This window comes from Nyctibius grandis, chromosome 2, assembly GCF_013368605.1.
Source record: "Nyctibius grandis isolate bNycGra1 chromosome 2, bNycGra1.pri, whole genome shotgun sequence".
NCBI classification, from domain to species: Eukaryota; Metazoa; Chordata; class Aves; order Nyctibiiformes; family Nyctibiidae; genus Nyctibius; species Nyctibius grandis.
The window spans coordinates 104147980-104167338 of NC_090659.1; the positions used below are offsets into that span (position 1 = coordinate 104147980).

Genomic DNA, 19359 nt, shown 5'->3' on the forward strand with positions numbered 1-19359 from the left:
CGCGTGCGCCCCGCGGCGGGCGCTGGCGGGGGCTGTGAGGGCTGCGAGGGCTGGCCCCGCCGCCTGCCTCCCCTCTCCTCCTCTCCTACTCCCGCCCGGCCCGGCCCGGCCCGGCTCCGCTCGGCGCTGTGATTGGGCGGAAGATGGCGCTGGGCGGATGGAAATCCTAATGACAGTCTCCAAAATCGCCTCCATCTGTACCATGGTGAGTGAGGGGCCGGGCGGCCCTCTCCTGCCCTGCCGGCTCCGCGGGGGTGGGGACGCGGGGCGGTGGAAGGGGCTGAGGGGAGGCCGGGTGTGCGCGGCGGCGTGGGGACGGGGTGGCGGGGAGGCGTCCCCGGCTGGCGAGCGGGAGCGCTGCCGGGGGCGGGGATCGGGGCTAATCGGCTTTGGGAGGCTCAGCCTTGGTGCAGGCGCTGATGGGATTGCGTTGGGCTGGGGGCGAGGGGGGAACCCTGAGTGTGGACGGTGCCGGGAGCTGGGAGGAAGAGCTGTGGGACATTGCCTCGAGTCCGGGGTTGCTTGTTGCGGGGATGTTGTTTTTAGGGCACGGTTTCTAAAAGCGCCGTCCTTCTCCCGATCCACTTCGTAACTGTCCCCAGCTCTCCGAGCACGGTGCTCGTGGTGGGGCTGTAAGTGCAGTGCCGGTCAGCAGCCGGGTGCTCCTCCGGTTACCCGGAAATATGTGGGCATCCCGCGTGATCTGTACGGCCGGGCACGCTCCGCGTTGGCGTGTAATGTCACTTGTTTGCATCGATCCGAGTCCCGGTAGGAGGCTTCTTCCAGTGATGGCTTTTTCATTACTCTCTCCCTTGGTAAATTAGAGCTATAAGCAGATACACAGATGTGATAAGGCTCTCTTGGGGTTTTTTTAAAGAGGGGTGGGGAGCTCAGTAGATTCAGTGGTGGAGGAATGCTGAATTTAAGGAAGCAAATATCCCTTAGTCAGTAGAAGTCACTACTTGTCATGGCAGAGATGTGTTGGTGGTTCATAGCTGAAGATCTTGCATTTGTGCTCTTTTCTACCTATTCCATGGCCAAATTAAAGTTCTTGTTCCCAAATCTGTTTCCATAGAGGAAGGGAAGAGATGATTAATGGTAGAATCATAGAATGGTTTGGGTTGGAAGGGACCTTAAAGATCATCTAGTGCCAACCCCCCTGCCATGGGCAGGGACACCTTTGCACTAGACCAGGTTGCTCAAAGCCCCATCCAGCCTGGCCTTGAACACTGCCAGGGAGGGGGCATCCACAGCTTCTCTGGGCACCCTGTGCCAGTGTCTCACCACCCTCACAGTAAAGAATTTCTTCCTAATATCCAATCTAAATCTCCCCTCTTTCAGTTTAAAACCGTTACCTCTCGTCCTATCACTACATGCCTTTTCCCCATGTTAAGGGGAAAAAAATGCAGTCTGTCATCTAGTTTGTTAATTTGCTGAACTGGGATTATAACATATAATAATGTCAAACAGTGGGAAATGCTTACATTTTGTATTATTGGAAACTGATTTATGGTTTTAATAAATCTTGCTGCAGAGAGGCTTTTAACATCTCAAACAGTTATTTCACAGGTGGCCCATGAGAATTTTGAATGAATGTCTGTAAGCCCATGGGATGAGATTGCCAGATTGCCCAGGTGGTTGCTGATCAGCTGGAGTAAATGTTTTTTTGTGATATGGGAGATCACATCTTTTCATTTGGACTTGGAGAGTCTGACTTCTCGGATTCGTGAGCTGTATACCAAGATTTTTATATGGCCAAATGTTGTAAGACGTACACCATGTACTACAGGAGTTTTCGTTCTCTGAAGTAGTTAGATTTTAGCTTAGACTGTTGAGGAGTCAATGGGATTGATCCTTGACCTAGGATGATCTCATTTTATTGCAATTCCAGCTAACATGTTTTCACCCACGGCTGACCACTAGCCTTTGTATCAATGCAAATTCAGTGCTGGCCTCTCGATTTAGGTCCAGTATGGGACCTCACTTTGCTGCTGCTGGAGAGCATAGAAGTTGTAGATCTGGACTGGCCAAGCAGCTGGTTTTAAGATTATTCGGTATGTATGGTTATTAGAAATTACATTATGTCATTGACATTTAAGTCAATCCCAAAACATTTTTTTCAGCTAAAAATCTTCTTATGATTGAAGTGACTATATCCATGAAGCTGAAATTCTGATGGCATTCTGTCCAATGCACTGAGGTGGATAAACTCCAGGCATAAGATATTTCCTGTGCCTTTCTGATGCATGAGCTGTGAGATGGGACAGCTAGCATAGGATACCTGCTGTAAAAGTTTTTTCAACACTTAAAAGGTAATATACGATTGTGCTTAAAAATATTTCAGTAAGGAGAGTGTGAAGAAGCACTTGGTATTTACTGTGGAGTTGTTTAGAACAATGTGGTTATAGTCAGGCAGATCTTTTTAATTTTAACAAGAGTCATGTACTCATGTTTAAGCATATATTTTGCAAAAGCAAAAAGGAATATAATTGCTAAGTAATACTGTCTTTTTTCTAGCAATTCTTCTTTGTGTCAACCGACTGTTTGATAAACTGCCAGACAACTTCCTAAAAATTCTTACAGGTTTTTCGTGCCATTCCCAATGTTTCTTACAAGAACTCTCAGGCTGTTGCTTCTCATCTTGTATTTGGTTAGTACAAAACCAGTAACAGGCAATTTTTGTCAAGAGACAGTTTGTGCCTATGCAAACCTAACATGCACGTACACTTATAATCTGTAACAGAGCAGTGTGGAACTATGCTGAAGAAGCTCTTCCACTGCAGTCCTGCATTTCATTACTTCCTTTTTTGCATCCAAATTCAAGTTTCGCTTCTGCTGACTCACTTATATTTTATGCATCTTATCCTTGTTCAAGCTGTGAATATTAGAAAGCAATATGTTACGTTTTACAGTACTGGCAGGCTGTGTGGGTACAGTGAAGAGTGATATCCAGTATTTTTAGTTTGTTAACCACGGCGCCTTTTGAGATGGTCTTACAAGAGCATATTCTGTCTATAAAGGGTTAGTTCTTCTGTATGCTTCATTAGTTCATTGATTATACTCCAGTGTTCATACCAGTGATGGCAGAGCTCTTCCTGTAGTACTGTCTCCTAGTGTTGTATCCCCTTTAAGCTTCCTTGGACTTCTTTTCTGTACATCACTACTCCTGTGGTTCCTTGTGCTGTAGTAAGTCTTAATTACATGGCTGGAGATTGTGGAAAAGCACTGGAAAATACCTTTGCCCTTGAGTGGTTTATCCACTGTTCTTGTTGCAAAATGGATGAGGTTAAAAGTGTATGGTCTTTTTTTTTTTTAATGTCTTTGCAGTAAAGGTAGAACTTGGTCTTTTACTCTCATTCATGCACTAAACTGCAGTCAGTCTTACCTGACTGAATTGTGTGGGGTTTTTATGCATGGCTGAGAAGTGGGAAAGTAACTCGTGCTGACTGCAATGAAGATGTGCCCCAAGCTATACTCACCATAGAACAGAGACTGAATCTAGTACTTCTGACTTTTTCTTCTGTTGTCTAGAATCCAGCAAACACTTACCAGCAGTTGAAAGGCATCAAGTCTTATAGTAGCTGAAATAAAGAGAAGATAGAAATTATCTTTGTAGCTTAAAAGCTACAAAGACATCCGTGTCAGGCATACAGAAGGAAGTTGTAATGGTAGTAGTACTTGTTTTTCAGCGTTTCTTCTAGAAACTGGTTGATTATGTTAGCACAACCTGAAAAAGTTTAATGAACTTTAAAACTATGCTAATCTAGAAGCTGTAGCATCAGACATGAAAATAATTTCCTCATGTTTCAGGTATCTATGTGTTCCCTTCTCTATCTGCTAGTTTAGCATCTTATATAGAGGGTCAGTGTCACTGAATGTCTTCAGTGATTGATTCAGCCCTTCAACACTGACATCAAATACATAGTTGTAGCTAGATGTGGATTGCATGATGTAACAGTGTGTTCTGCATAAGAATTCTGTTCATATCTTACAATTCAAATTTTTGTTTTCCTTTTGAAAGGAGTAAGGCTTGTGGAATCGTGCTGAATGGCTGGCTATTGTCCTTTTCCTGCCTGTCTCCTGTTTAAGGGTACTGTCACGTTTGACAAGGGTGAAGAAGTATTGGAGATACTTAAGTTCAAACAAGCATGTGGGGAAAAAAAGGCAACTTAGAGGAGACAGACCCTGTAAGTGCCCAGCTGAGGGAAGGTTGCAGTGCACCTACTTCAGATGTCATAGCAGAGAGGCTTTATAAAAACACTTAATTGTACAAAAATTTTATAACTAACTGTGAGATAGGTATAAATATATGGACTTCATTACTGCTTAAGGAATTACTTGTTCACAATAGGGTTTTCAAACCTGATTGTGAAATCTGCACTTAATGTAAATTAATGTTTGCCAGAGTTTGCAGTCAGCCAGAAATGGCTATGATGTACTCAATCCTGTTCCCTCTAATTGCACTGTCTCCTCTGAAGCACAAATTATAATACTTAAACATTAATTGATGATCAGGTTAACAGATTCCACAGGAAAGTGTACAGAAGACTCGTGCTGGAAGAAGTGAGAATTGAGAGTTGCAGCAAGAAAAGAAAAGTTGTGGAAAAACAGCTTCAAAGTGAGGAGGTGATAGAAAAGAAAGCAGAGGAGGAGAGGACTAAAGTAACACAGAGAAAACAGCAGTGTTATGGTATTCCTTTATCCAGCTGTCTGACTTGCTCATGTAGCAGAGTTGGCAAGAAGGAACATGTGCTGTGTCTCAGACACTGCGTTTCACTCTGGCATCATGACCTGAATCCGCCTTGATCAGCGGAGTGGAGTGTTCAGGCACGTGTTCTGTTGTGGTGATTCTGTTGCAAGCACATTAAATTTTGGAGAAATATTTGTTAGACAGTTGGAGTAAGAGCTTAAACCACAGTAGGGAGGTTCACTCGTCTGTTGGAGTTCTTATCAGGAGAATATTTCATGATAAATATGACACTAAGACTCAAGCATGATTGTGGCATTTGTCATCATCGTTTTTGTAACATGGTACAATATGATAATAAAAGATGAGTCTGTACATTTGCTCTTTAAAATACTGGGTTTGTGACACTGCTTAGTGTACTAATTAATTTAGACAAATTTGTTTTAAATTTACATCAAAATACAAATTTGACTCTAAATTAATATAAAACAAATGTCACATGTGAGACACGAAGAAAAAATTCCTGAAGTGTGTAGCTGTAAAGCAATATTTATACCAGCACAGAGAATTATTTAGTTGGCATATTACTTAGTTGGATAATTTCAATTATATAAATGTTCCTTTTTCTTTTTACCTGTATGTATACATACACTCATCTTGCAAGTTCTAAGCACGAAGAAACAATGAAATACGAACTTGGACTCTAGTCTTGCTGACAGAATTTTTAGCTGTGTCAGTGGGAATAACTGATCCTATTACTAGAAAACCTTGAATATTTAGATCGGTTGTTTATATAGTCTTTGCATTTACTTTTTAAACTACTGAAGCAACTAATTTGCATTAAAACTTCTAGGAATGTTTCTGTAGAAGTGTTGTGAAAGGGTGTCTGTCCATTAACTGATATTGTCTACTTTTCTCTTTCAAATTTGTTGAAGGAGAGAGGTGTATAAAAGACCTGTACAGGGGGTAACTTTTGTTTTCCTAGCTTAGGAAGTTTGCTAAAGTTAAATGCTTTGAACAAATGATTTATTTCAATAAGGTCTATCTGCTCTTTCAGTTGAGTAAAAAAAAAAAAAAAAAAAAGAGATCTTTTTGTAGCATAGAACTAGAATGATGTGTTAATATAAGTAGACCAGAACTGGAAAACATTTTTACCATTTTTTTCGTAAACTCGAATTCTTTTTATAATTCCATGAAAATGGGAAATTATAGAAGCAACATACTTCTTTTTATGAAACAGAAGTTATGTGGGTTAAAAAAACATGTGAAACACACCACAGTGTGCAGTTTATCAACAAAAGCGGTTGAGCAAATGTGTTGGGTTTTTTTCCTTTTTTTTTCTTCCCTCTCTGCATTTTGGGTGATTAGGTAAGTCTGATTTTTCTAAAAGATTAATGTGATGCTTATAACTGTCTATACTTTTTAGGCAGTGAAAGATTTCTAAGGCCACCGTCAGATCCTCTTTTAAATACATCCCGCAGACTTCCTATCTTGTCTGCTAGTGTAATTCAACCTTTAACTAAAAGTCTTTGAAGGTAGTAGTTTTGATCTTTTGGGACTCCACTTAGTGGATTATGAGATGTGTTGCATCAATGCTATTGAAAATCCATCTGACTGGAGGAAACTGAAGCAAAGGCACCTGATCTCATAAGCAGCGTTACCCTAGGAATTTTCTGGAATTATACAGTATAAATGCGACTTATCTTGTTGGCAGTATTTTAGTTTTTAACAATATGATTTCATTCTGTATTGGGCGGGTAGTAGACGAAGTCCATTTCAAGTCTGGCAGCAATTGAGGAAGAACTGTAGAAGCCCAGAGCCCTAATTCTACGAGTCAGTTTCATATGTGAGAGTAACTTTGACTTCAGTATTCAAAACAGAAGGAGATATGACCATAATCTAGTTGCTATGAATGAAAATGTTGTGTATGCTCAGTGGGGCTCAAAATGAAGGGTGTGGTAGACATACCGAATGTGAAGAGAAGGTAATTTTGTGCTATGCTATCATTTTCCTTGCCCAGGCAGAGATGTTTTTACTTTGTACTCAATAAAAAACCTTTTGTCTTAGCTACACGTGATTAGAATATACAAAAGTATGTCTTAAACTAATTAGTTAAGAAAATAAGTATTTTAAAAATATGAACTGAAGCTATCCAAATATTTCATAATTAGATTATCAAGTTGTGTAGTACTAACGCATGTTGTTTTGCAAGTAAATAAACAAGGATTATTGAATTCCACTCAGCGTATTTCACTTCTGCTTCCTGGTCTAGAAACAGTATCGAAAGAAATGCGTTTCCATTTTGGTTGCAGTTGAAACAACAGATATAAACTGATTTAATATAGGTATTCTGTTTGCTCTTAATCCTGATCTATATAAATACATGGAAAAGTATGAATTCACGTATTCTGATAAAACATAACTGGAAGTGTAGAATTACGTATTTCTTCTTTAACAGACGATTCCATCGGTCACAGTGCATTAATTAGTGTAGGCTATGAAATTCTGTATACTTTCACTAGTGGCACAGACAAGGAAGAGTCTTCTAATACATGGCAAAAAAAGTGAAAGCACTAGTAAATGAGTGCTTCTATACTGAGATTTGCTAATTATGAATAATTAATTTAATTTTACACTTGTTTTATTCTTGTTCAGGGAAACATTGCTATTCCTGGTTACTGATTTTCCTTTTACTTGTAATACTGTCACTAGAAAGAATAAAAGTTGTTTTGTGGGTTTTTTGGTTGTTGTTCACTTACCTATAGCTAAGGTCATGTTTAAAAAAATGGGCTTACATATACCTATGCAACATGGCTTAGTTATGTGAGTCACCTTTTATCTTTATTGTCCCTTGCTTCTTGAGGGAGGTGGAGAGCATTGTAGGGAAGGATCTAGCATAGTGCATGTGTGAAGGGCGGAATGGATCTTCAGAATTTTGACAACAAATGTGTGTTTTGAGATAAGAAATTTCTTTTAATGGATCTTCAGAATTTTGACAACCAAGTGTGTGTTTTGAGATAAGAAGTTTCTTTTAAAGGTGCAATTTTTGGATTTACTCTGGAAATTTATAACTCAATGCAGCTAGAGGATAAAACTGTTACAGCAAACTACTGAAAAGATGACCCACTGAGTTATCAACTGACATTTATTCTAGAAAGGGATAGATCAAATACCCCTATCCCACCCCAATAAGACTAACACCAGTTTAATCTTCAAAGCACATTAGGCTGGTTATGAATCAAGTCTTTGTAAGACAAATGCTGGCTGCTAGCTTGGGTGATAACAACAAGGTAGGACACTTTAAAACTGCAATTGTTTGCCTGCTTGCTGACATGTTTTTAGACAGTATTTTTAATATAGGGTGCCTTTTTTTTTTCTTTAGACAAGTGCTGGGTGCATTTTCGTCAGTGTTTTAGTTCAGGTAAGGTGTGTGCAACTCTGAAGTGAGTCTCCCAGGCATCCCAATTTACCATACTTTGGTTTGCATCTTGGAGGGATCTTAGAGTACACAAATTAGATTCCTTTTGGAGGAAACTAAATCAAGAAACATGATTCAGCTGCAACAGGGTGTTCAGTCACAGAGCCAGCCTAGAACTGATCTGGCAAAAACCCTCTGAATCCCAAAGTGTGTATGTCAGATCATAAGCACCAACTGATGTGCTTTACAGATTGGCTCCAATTAGCTTATTCATATGTTAGCTGTTAGTGTGTCTCAGGAGCACTAGTTCAACATGTAGCACCACAATAGTGTGACCTCTGAGGCGGTGAGAAAGGCAATAATAGAAGTGGAAATAGCATTTAACAATCTTACTGCTTTAGCAAGTGAAAAACTAAACAAACAAACAAAAAACCCCATCATATGTCTGCACTTTATTTTTTCCCCCCTTTTCTATTGAAATGTACAATGTCAGAGGTTTTTTAGTTTATTTTAGACCTTTGGGAGAATTTATATCTGTAAAACTTGAAAATCAGGAAATTTCAGCTGTACTTAATTAAAAGATACTACACTTTCCTCTCCCACTGTTTTCTGGGCTTTGATTCCACTAAACTGAAATAAAACACTCATTTGGTTAATGTTAAATGTGTTAATTTATAGAAACCTCAAGGTCTTTCAAAAATAAAAGTTGAGAAACTTAATTAAGAGCCTTCCATGGTAAACATGGATTTTTATCCCTTCTTTAAGAAATTAACATCTAAGGGGATCTTTATTAAATCCAATAATACAGCCTTTTTCTTTAACTGCATGAGCGAAATAAGCAATAAATGTTCAACTTATTTGAACATAGTTAAACTAAGATTACTCATGATTTATCTTGTATCAGTTTGAAGTTAAACACAGGATGAAGTGTACAGTAGTTCAGCTTTACTTTCATTATGTATGAGAACACTGTTTTGTAACCATTGGTATTTTAACATTGTTTCCAGAATCATTTTCGATACGAAATAGAAGTTAAGCAAATCTTGATTTCATACTGTGTTCTTGTATACACGTCTTAGCTGCTGAACTTCCCACTTTATAAAACTGTATTGCGTTAACTATGACAAATACGTGTTCTGTGTGCCTGTATAATTATCTCTGTGCTGGAAGCGGGGTAATGTAAGGCCATGTTTGGTGATGTAAAGGTTTTATACTAATATGGTGCAAAAACTGGTAAGTGCCAGTACTATCACAATATTAGCTTTTCTGGACTTCTGTTGTGCCTCTGTTCCTTCCCACTGCTGGGAAGGAACCTTACGTGCTTTTGCTCAGAAGGGTGGGGAAACTGGAGGTGAGTGTACTGACTGAAGTTTATGATGTTCCTTTCTGTCCTCTGCACCATGTCAAAGCCAAGTTGCTGTGTGGGGACTGAGCAGCTATTGTATGGGTTGTTCAGTGAGCCCCCAAAAAGAGAGGTTCACATTGGGATCTTCCCACATCCCAGTTAAGTGTCAGAGAAAGAAGTTCTATGCTCTGCAGCATGCATCACAGACTGAAATCTCCCAAGTCTAGATCCCAAGCCCAGTAAGTCCATCTTGGCTGGTGGAAAGAGATAGACTCCACTTCTGCCTTAAACCTCTGCTGTCCTCTTGTCCAAAAGCTGATATGGTACCATAATAGTTGGTGGTGTTGCGGTGCTTCCCCTCTGCACCTGTATTTGCATAATGGAGGAGTCAGCTGGGACTGATAATGTGTTCTGTAATGCTGAATGGGAAACCTTTTGTAGCAAGGGATAGTTAGGTTTTAAAATAGCTTTTACAGATCAGGTGTGAATTTGCATTTTAGCATACTCTTCCAAGCCCCTGCTGCATACTATGTTTTTACTCTCTGCAATCAACACACTGTGCACAGTATAAATGATTCCTTTGAGGGGAGGAATAACTTCCTTTGTGATAGACAAAAAGAGAGCTGTAGAGGGAAGTCTTAACTAGCTTGGGGGGTTTTGTATTGATGTAAAACATCCGAGCTGGTTTGTAGTAATAAAACATTTGTAAAAACTGCATTCAAACATAGGTAATGCTGTGCTTTGAAATCATGTGAAAGTCTAAGCCTTGAATGAAACAGCCTTGAATAATCAGAAAACCATAACTATATTGGAGTATCTTAGCATGTCTTTCTAATTGTCAAGTCAGGATCTTTATTGTACTAGAAAACTAAATACAGTGTTTAGGTCTGTACAAAACAGAAATATCAAAGTTTATACCATAATTTTCTTCCTTCTAAAGATAGAATAAAGCAACTACTCCACCCTAGCTTTGAAAAGACAAAGAATTTCCTAAAAGTCTGATCTTTAATTTATTTATTTTTAAAGAAGTAGAGATTTTAACAATAGGATGAAAAAGCCTTCACAGATCCTTTTTTTCTAGTTTATTTGTAAATAACATCCACCTTGCCAGAGCTTATGAGTGTATTTCAGTAAGGCTTCAAAACTAAATATTCAGAAGTTGTGGAATGCGTTAGTCGTGAGGATTTATACCCCTTTTCCTTACCACCAACATCCCCATTTGAGAACAGCTACTGAAGTAGTAAGCCCCGCAGCCAAATCCCCAGTAAAGGAGAGGCTTTATCGTAATTGCAGGGGATATGACTGATGAAAAAGCAGCTGGGGCCATGTTGTGAATGGAGCAGAGCTGTACTGTCTCGAGTGTGGAGTTAAGCTATCTTTTGCTCTATTCTAGTTGAAGTTGTTACCTCCTAATGGGCCTTTGACCATGTGTTTCCAGTTTCAGAACTACTAAGCTAGATTGTGTGACCACTCTGAAGTTCTGCAGTACCGCAGTCACGTCATGGCAGATACCACGTAATAGAGTTTCATTTTAATTTTATACATTTTGATACAGTCCTAATTTTAATTCTGTCCCCCTTCCCCCTATCGGTAATTAATCTGTGAAATCCTGCATGCTGTCTTTAATGCAGTTTGTGATTTTGATTTAATTTTATTGTTGTAATATCCAGGGCTATTTGCTACATCTTTGGTGTAAAGAAAGAACTTGTTGGGGAGGAGCCGCATCTGTTTCTAAGATTCTTTGTTGTATACTATGTGCTATTTTAGCTTGACTTCGGCCTGACTTTAGACTGGAATATTCATGCTCATGTATTAGTTTGATGGAGGAGATATATCTTGGTGGTGTTGTATGCAACAAAAGGGATTTAGAGTTGGATACATTTGCTTTTCTCTAAAAGCAATCAGTGTAAGAGCTCATAGAAAGCTAGTGTTTTTGTTCTCTGAGTTTTCAAGAGTAGAGGTTTTTCTGTCTCTAAATAAAAAACCCTCTCTTTCCTTTGAAACCCAGTGTTTAATTGTACCAGTTCAGTCAACAGTCATCGGTTGGAACCGCAGAGTAACCAAAATTACCTTATCTGACTTCTCTTTGTGGATCAGACAGATTTGTTGGGCAAAGGCTGCAGCATTTGTAACGCACACCAACACTAGCTGTACTGTGTTGTCTTTTAATTTTACAAAGTTCAAGGTATTTAGCAAAGCACTTTGAACATTTTATAAAATTTCCAGTGCAAGTGGAACAGACCAGTCTCTTTGCTTCCTATGAACAATCTGCATTTTTTAACTTCTTTCTGAAATGCGCTACGCAGTATGAAAATTGCACTTGTTAGGAAGAGCTCACCATTTGGTCTTGTATCACCTGCTTTGCAATACTGTATAGTTTGCAATTGTTATTAAAGAAGCTCCACTCTGAAAATAATAAATACAGAACAACAAAGCATTGTAATTGCATGAAAATACATGAAAATGTCACTTACTTTGAGATGTTTTTGAATACAACGTATTTGGAAACACATATCTCTAAGGTATTTTGGTTTATGTTGAAATAATTTTCTTGTGGTGGAAGAGTATAAGTATCAAGTTATGGCACAGAAGACTTGCAGTCTGCTTTAAGACCTGTGTGACATGGTTTTGTGGACAATCTAAACATTCTGAGACTGCAAATCAACAGAGAACTCAAAGGACCGATTTTTCTACGTTCATGGCTGATATTATCTTACCTACAACCTTGCATTAAGCAATAGACTAACTAAACGAATGTTGTTAATTTGCCGTGTATGATTGTTGAGCTGGGTCACAAACTGCCTTTCTCCCCACCTCCAGGGTACAGACAGGAAGGTGTTTCATCTGTTTTCAATATTTTCAATATTTGAATATTTAGTTTCTCATTTATTTTTGTTTTCCTCCCTCCTGACTAGAGAGAACTTCAGTGTAAGTAAGTTTAGTAAACCCGAAGTCTTATGCTCTGAGATCTGAAGACACTGGTTTGGTGTTGGCAAGGTCTATAGATGTGACCAGGGTTTTGGGGGGTTTTGGTTGGTTGGTTGGTTTTGGTCATTTATTCTAGCCAAAAAACTTCGCTTTTTTTCCTCAACTATTTAAATTCACTGTGTATGTAGTTGCAACGCTAACATTCTACTGCTTTTGGTTTTTCTAGGGCGCCAATGCCTCAGCTTTGGAGAAAGAGATTGGTCCGGAACAATTTCCAGTCAATGAGCACTATTTTGGTTTGGTTAACGTAAGTTTTAGTCCATAACTTCATTGCTTTGTAATGCCACGAGTGGATTTGTTAAATTACAAGACTGCGACTGAGTGAATAATTAAAACACTGAAAGATATAGTCACTGAATATATATACTTACTGAAATGTGTTTCGATATTTTTTTAAAATATGCTACTGAAATAATTTTTGAAATTGGACTGTGTATTTAATACTTCATTTCATTTTACTAATTGTAGAGTATTTTTAAAATCGCTTTCTTGGTATTAAAATGTATAAGTCCTAAAAAAAAAAAGCTGTTCAAAATATGTAGCTTGTAGTTCATAATATGCCAATCTAAGTTAATAAATACAGTAAAAGAAAAAAAAAATCTGTGAAAGGCAGTTGATGATATGAAGTGTTAACATCTGGTATTTGTATTAAGATTTTAAAAAAATACTGAGCCCAAAGGGGAAAGCAGTTATGGAAAAAACACACTGAATTGTTCAACTCAATCATTAGTTTTAAGGAATAATTTAAATTTTAATTTCTGATGTTACCCATGAAAAGTATATCTTGTTAGAAATTGCATTATTCTGAAATGAAATATTAAATTATTTTCTTTATTGGGGCTTCAGAAAGTACATACTTAAACCCAGTTGATTTAACAAGAGCTATCATCTTGCATTTCTTAATGAAACTAATTACTTGTAATGCTGTCCTGCTACTATAACACATCTCCACCTCTAGGTTCTTAACACTGACATGGGTCAAGAGTCTGCAATCTGAGTATACACTGTGCAGTCAGTAAACACTCTTACTGATAAGCTGACTTTCATGCATCTCAAATGCCGTGACTTAAATTAGTAATTTTTTTTCTTTCTCATGAAAGTTGAAATACCTTCAAAATGATGGGTTGTTTCACTGAAAAGAGGAAATACAGTACTTTTAACTGTTAATACGTGTTGTTAGTTCTGTAGCAGAGCTTAGGCTTTCCATCAAAGCTGTTCTTACCTTTTCTCAAATCTGTTATTCTGTTGACAGATAACCTGTTTCCCTAATTTCTTGTCCACGTCCAGAGAGGATTTAAGACTTAATAGTAAAATTGTATTATATGCCTAATCTTGAAGTTTTACATATATTGTACTGTTAAGAAAAGTTTCAGTAAAGGACAATCTTCCTAATACATAATGAATATCAACAAATTCTGGCTTTCTGTAGTCCAGAGGGAGTAAGAAATTTGAGTGGAGATCTGTCTTTGAGTCATTACCCTCAACCATACACATAAGAGGCAGGTAGCTAAGATATCTGAGAGTGCTCTTAACTTTCTGTGTAGTACGGAAATGTTGCTTATTTTAGCTTCAAACAATAAAGTTTTATGCACCTAAATTCTTTGAATTGTAACAAATAGTAAAATAGGATTCCATTACATCTATGGCATGCTGGTGCCGTGGTTTTCAGGTACAGTGGTTGGCTAAGGACGTACAGTCATATTGTTGCTTTAAATCTATCAGGAAAAGGAAAGGTAGTGACCTCTTCATTAGCAAACTATGGCCAGTGGCCATTCAGAAAGAATGACAGAGCTAATGATAATTAAAAGAAATATTAGATAATTAGATAATAAATTAAGAGTACTATTAGACTGAGAAGTGATAGAAATCACAGTTTTTTCCTTCATTGATTTCTCTAATTGTTTTATAGCAATTACAAGAAGTGAAGCTCTTAGACACTCATTAACATTTACTGCTAAATTTTTCTAATTTGTTTATTGATTTTGTTTGTCCTAACTTTGTTTAGAGTAATGGAAAAAATGGAGATAATGTGGAAATCAATAGCTCTCTTCAAACTGTGTGATAGCTAGCCATTTGAGATGTCTGGAATGCGGGACAGGATTTTACATAACGATGACAATTCAGAAATAGAGATCTGTCAATGGTAAATGTAGCATTTATCCAGAGGTAGTATAAAAGAAGAAAAGGTAGAAGTACTATCTTATCTCCTCTCCAGCTTTGTGGTGGAATCTAGGGATTATTCAGAGGATGTACTGAAAGAACAATTTGAGAGGTAAAAGAAGAATTAAGAAAGGGCAATTATGGGGAAGCATGTGGAAGACCAGGTGGTTTGATTCTGTCAATGAAAGCTCTAAATGGAAAATTCAGCTTAGGCTTGAAAGGACAATACCATTCATTAAATTATCAGGAAATGTTTAAGATATGTGGTAAGATGAAAATGTTAGTAATATGATGTCCCATGCACATGGACAATCGTGAACATTCTTTCCCTCTACAGTGCAGTAATGCAAACTATTCAAATCTATGTGCTTCACAAATCAATTATTTTATCCAATGAGTATGAAATAATGAACATTTTTAATCTCATAAGAGCTACCCTAGTAGCTCTTCAGCAGTTTACCAGACTTACAGAGCAGAAAGTGTGGTTATTTAGTCTCTTGCAATGGGTCTGTATGTTTTGGAGAAATCCTATTTACTGGCGTGGCTCATTGCAACAGAAGCTGTCAGAGCTGCCAGTGCATCAGAGCTGGGAGGAGTGCTGCACAGACAGTGTTCTAAGCGGATCTCAGTTCTTGTAGGTCTCTCGTTTGTTTTTGTAGACCTCTGGGGTTCAGCAACCATGTTTCTTCCCAGCTGTATGTTGCATCAGAAGAGTAAACTATAAAGCTATAAGCTTTAGTGAGTGTGTGGTGGTTTTGTTGCAGCTTTCCTAATTGTCTAAATTTTAATTTCCACCCGGTTTTGAGTGTTGTAACTTTGATTTTAGAATTAAAAAAAAAAAGAGAGAGGTGTGTGGGAAACATACAGAGTGCAGTATTTTTGTGAAAGGAAATAATCTGATTTCTCAGAATTTAGAACAGAAGAACAATATGAACTGAAAAAAAGAGAAGAATTGTTTTTTTACTTTACTTAGATATGTACATCTTAAGATGATCCTCACAGAAACAAGGAGGCAAACAGTAAACCAGCTGAAAACATAGGTTAAAATAACTCTGCTCTATATAGTCTCTATTGCCTTACCCTGAATGAGATAGAAGAGGAGTTTCAGTAGCCTATACAGGCTGACAGTTTAAGATATAAAATTACAATGATGATCTTTCTTAGTTTTCTACTGTAATTCTGAGGCAGACTTTAATTTCATTTTCCTACAATTATATTTTGAATAAAGCTAGCTAATTTCTAAAGCTAGCTAAATGTCCTTCTTGTTTTGAATAGTTTGATGGGCTTCCAGTGCTGTGCATTTTCATATTTCAGAGTAGTGTTGGGTCGTTTCGCTGTCACTACAAAACACACAGATTATGGTTGCAAATTTCTTATTATACCGTGCAGTGCTTGTGCATCTTCTTGCAAGTGCTGTTCTTCTGAGGCAGTGCTAACTGAGAAGTGGGGGGAGAAGCACAGTGTCTGTCGGCCAGGTTAGCAGGAGAGCTGAGTATTGATGAAGCGGAATTAGAAAGCGAGGGATGGGTGGTCAGTAGGTGCTGGGAGGATGGGGAGACTGGAGCAAGGTCTTGGGTGTTTTCTAAATGAGCTCTGTGCTTTTGTATTGGAGTCAAAGATGGGAAGTAGAGTAATAGAGGTGGTAAGACCAGCATTTATTCGTGTAACAAATTCCCTGTTTGCTTAGTCTAGAAACTTCTCCACCTTTTCCCCCTTGTTGTTTAATACGTGTACTATTATATTTTTTAAATGATTGGAAGCTTTTATTTTAAAAAGATTTTAGGTTTTGAAGCGCTGAAGATTGATGCTTTAGATATAAACCAAATGTGAACTAATTACGTTTTCTTCAGGAGTTTGTTAACAAACAGTCTTCTATTGACTACTGTCTTTCTGAATTCGGTTGAAGAAAACCTTGTATGAACGTAATCTCCTTGCTTTTATTTCCTATCCACAGGCATATAGGTTAACATACATTCATATTAAATTAACCTCCTGAATTTGTTCAGTGTTCTGAGTTCTCTGTTGCTTCATATTTTGGTTGTCTCTCACTGCATGTTTGCCATTCTAATTAATTTATCATCAAACTGTTCCGTTTTAAAATTGGAATGTTATGAAATTTCTAATTTGCTGCCTTTTCATGTTTTGACACTTGCTGTAGAAATTTTAGCACTTTTCACGTTTGATTTAACTTTAAGAACTGTCTTAGCATTTTGTTGTAGTTCTCCTTTTATGGCTATTTTAAATTATAAACTCATAAATAGTTAGCTTACAATATTAAATGTTTTGACATAAACTACTGTGTGATTTCATCTGCTTCCTTTAAAGAAAAAAGCCCTGGTTTCCCTTTTAAGTTCGTTGACCTACTTGAGTGCAGATTTGGACCACAAAGAAGCTAATATAAGCGTTTTCCCTAGCTTGAAGAAATATAAATAATGGGTGTTAATTTCCTCACTTTTTAATATGGAGATATTAAGACTTATTAATATTTCTTTTTTTAAAATACACTTTTTACTCCTTCTTGGAGTGTGTCTTGGGTATTCAGAAAGTAGTTCTTCATATTTCATTAATTTAAAATAAAGGAAAACAAACTTACTTTCCAGTTTTCTGAAATTGCGTGGTGCTCTTGTTTGTCATTGTCTTAATTGGGAGAGAGCAAAGAAGTTACTTCCCTGTTATTCCTAAGATGTAAAAGTTTTTAGTTTTTTTTTTCTCTGTTGAAAGAACCTGCTCTTAAAAGTATCTCTAAATGCACTCTGTTTGCTATAGAACAGTCTCTCCATCAGGCCTACTCAGCCAGCCGTCCTCAGTCCAGGAGGTTCCTCCAGTGCATTGATGATAACTTTCTGATGCAAATGGTGGATGAGCCAACTAGGAGAGGAGTGCTGCTGGATCTTATCCTTACTAACAAGGAGGGTCTGGTTGAAGAGGTGAAGGTTGAGGGCAGCCTTGGTTGTAGCGACCATGAGATGGTAGAGTTCAGGATGTCATGTGGCAGGACCAGAATAGCTAGCAGAATCACAACCCTGGACTTCAGGAGGGCCAACTTTGGCCTTTTCAAGCAATTGCTAGGGGAAATCCCATGGGACAGGGTACTAGAAGGTAAGGGGGCCCAAGATAGTTGGTTAGTATTCAAGGACTGCTTCTTCCGAGCTCAAGATCAGAGCATCCCAGCAGGTAGGAAGTCAAGAAAGGGTAGCAGGAGACCTGCATGGTTAAACAGGGAACTGCTGGGCAAACTCAAGTGGAAGAAGAGGGTGTACAGATCATGGAAGGAGGGGCTGGCCACTTGGGCACTTGGTCTGTTGTCAGAGGATGTAGGGAGGCAACTAGGAAAGCGAAGGCCTCCTTGGAATTAAACCTTGCAAGAGAGGTCAAGGACAACAGAAAGGGCTTCTTCAAATACATTGCAGGTAAAGCCAACACTAGAGGCAATGTAGGCCCACTGATGAATGAGGTGGGGGCCCTGGAGACAGAGGATAAAAAGAAGGCGGAGTTACTGAATGCCTTCTTTGCCTCTGTCTATACTGCTGGAGGCTGTCCTGAGGAGCCCCGGACCCCTGCGGCCACAGAAGAAGTCAGGACAGAGGAGGAATCTTTCTTGGTAGATGAGGGCTGGGTCAGGGACCAATTAAGCAATCTGGACGTCCATAAATCCATGGGCCCTGATGGGATGCACCCGCGGGTGCTGAGGGAGCTGGCGGAAGTCATTGCTAGGCCACTCTCCATCATCTTTGCTAAGTCATGGGCAACGGGAGAGGTGCCTGAGGACTGGAGGAAAGCGAATGTCACTCCAGTCTTCAAAAAGGGCAAGAAGGAGGACCCGGGTAACTATAGACCGGTCAGCCTCACCTCCATCCCCGGAAAGGTGATGGAACAACTTGTCCTTGGTGCTGTCTCTAGGCACATCAAGGATAAGGGGGATCATTAGGGGCACTCAGCATGGCTTCACCAAGGGGAAGTCATGCTTAACCAACTTGATGGCCTTTTATGAGGACGTTACCCGGTGGATAGATGATGGTAAAGCTGTGGATGTGGTCTATCTCGATTTCAGTAAAGCGTTTGACACAGTCTCCCACAGCATCCTCGCAGCTAAACTGAGGAAGTGTGGTCTGGATGATCGGGTAGTGAGGTGGATTGTGAACTGGCTGAAGGAAAGAAGCCAGAGAGTAGTGGTCAGTGGGACAGAGTCCAGCTGGAGGTCTGTGTCTAGCGGAGTCCCTCAAGGGTCGGTACTGGGACCAGTACTATTCAATATATTCATTAATGACTTGGATGAGGGAATAGAGTGCACTGGCAGCAAGTTCGCTGATGACACCAAACTGGGAGGAGTGGCTGACACACCGGAAGGCTGCGCAGCCATTCAGAGAGACCTGGACAGGCTGGAGAGTTGGGCGGGGAGAAATTTAATGAAATATAACAAGGGCAAGTGTAGAGTCCTGCATCTGGGCAAGAACAACCCCATGTACCAGTACAAGTTGGGGGCAGAGCTGTTGGAGACCAGCGTAGGGGAAAGGGACCTGGGGGTCCTAGTGGACAGCAGGATGACCATGAGCCAGCAGTGTGCCCTTGTGGCCAAGAAGGCCAATGGCATCCTGGGGTGTATTCGAAGGGGTGTGGTTAGCAGGTCAAGAGAGGTTCTCCTCCCCCTCTACTCTGCCCTGGTAAGGCCGCATCTGGAATATTGTGTCCAGTTCTGGGCCCCTCAGTTCAAGAAGGACAGGGAACTGCTAGAGAGAGTCCAGCGCAGAGCCACGAAGATGA

The 19359-nt window shown here is 39.2% G+C and overlaps 1 protein-coding gene across 6 annotated transcripts in view; it reads left to right on the forward strand.

Annotated features, from left to right (window-relative positions):
• USP12 (ubiquitin specific peptidase 12) overlaps positions 1–19359 on the forward strand; it is a 72670-nt gene continuing 53311 nt past the window's right edge. For all 6 annotated transcript variants that reach the window (XM_068425038.1, XM_068425039.1, XM_068425034.1 and 3 more), the window contains exons 1-2: positions 1–205; positions 12605–12685. In XM_068425038.1, the coding sequence (XP_068281139.1) occupies positions 158–205; positions 12605–12685 (129 nt within the window). In that variant the 5' untranslated portion in view covers positions 1–157. The remainder of the gene's footprint in view (positions 206–12604; positions 12686–19359) is intronic.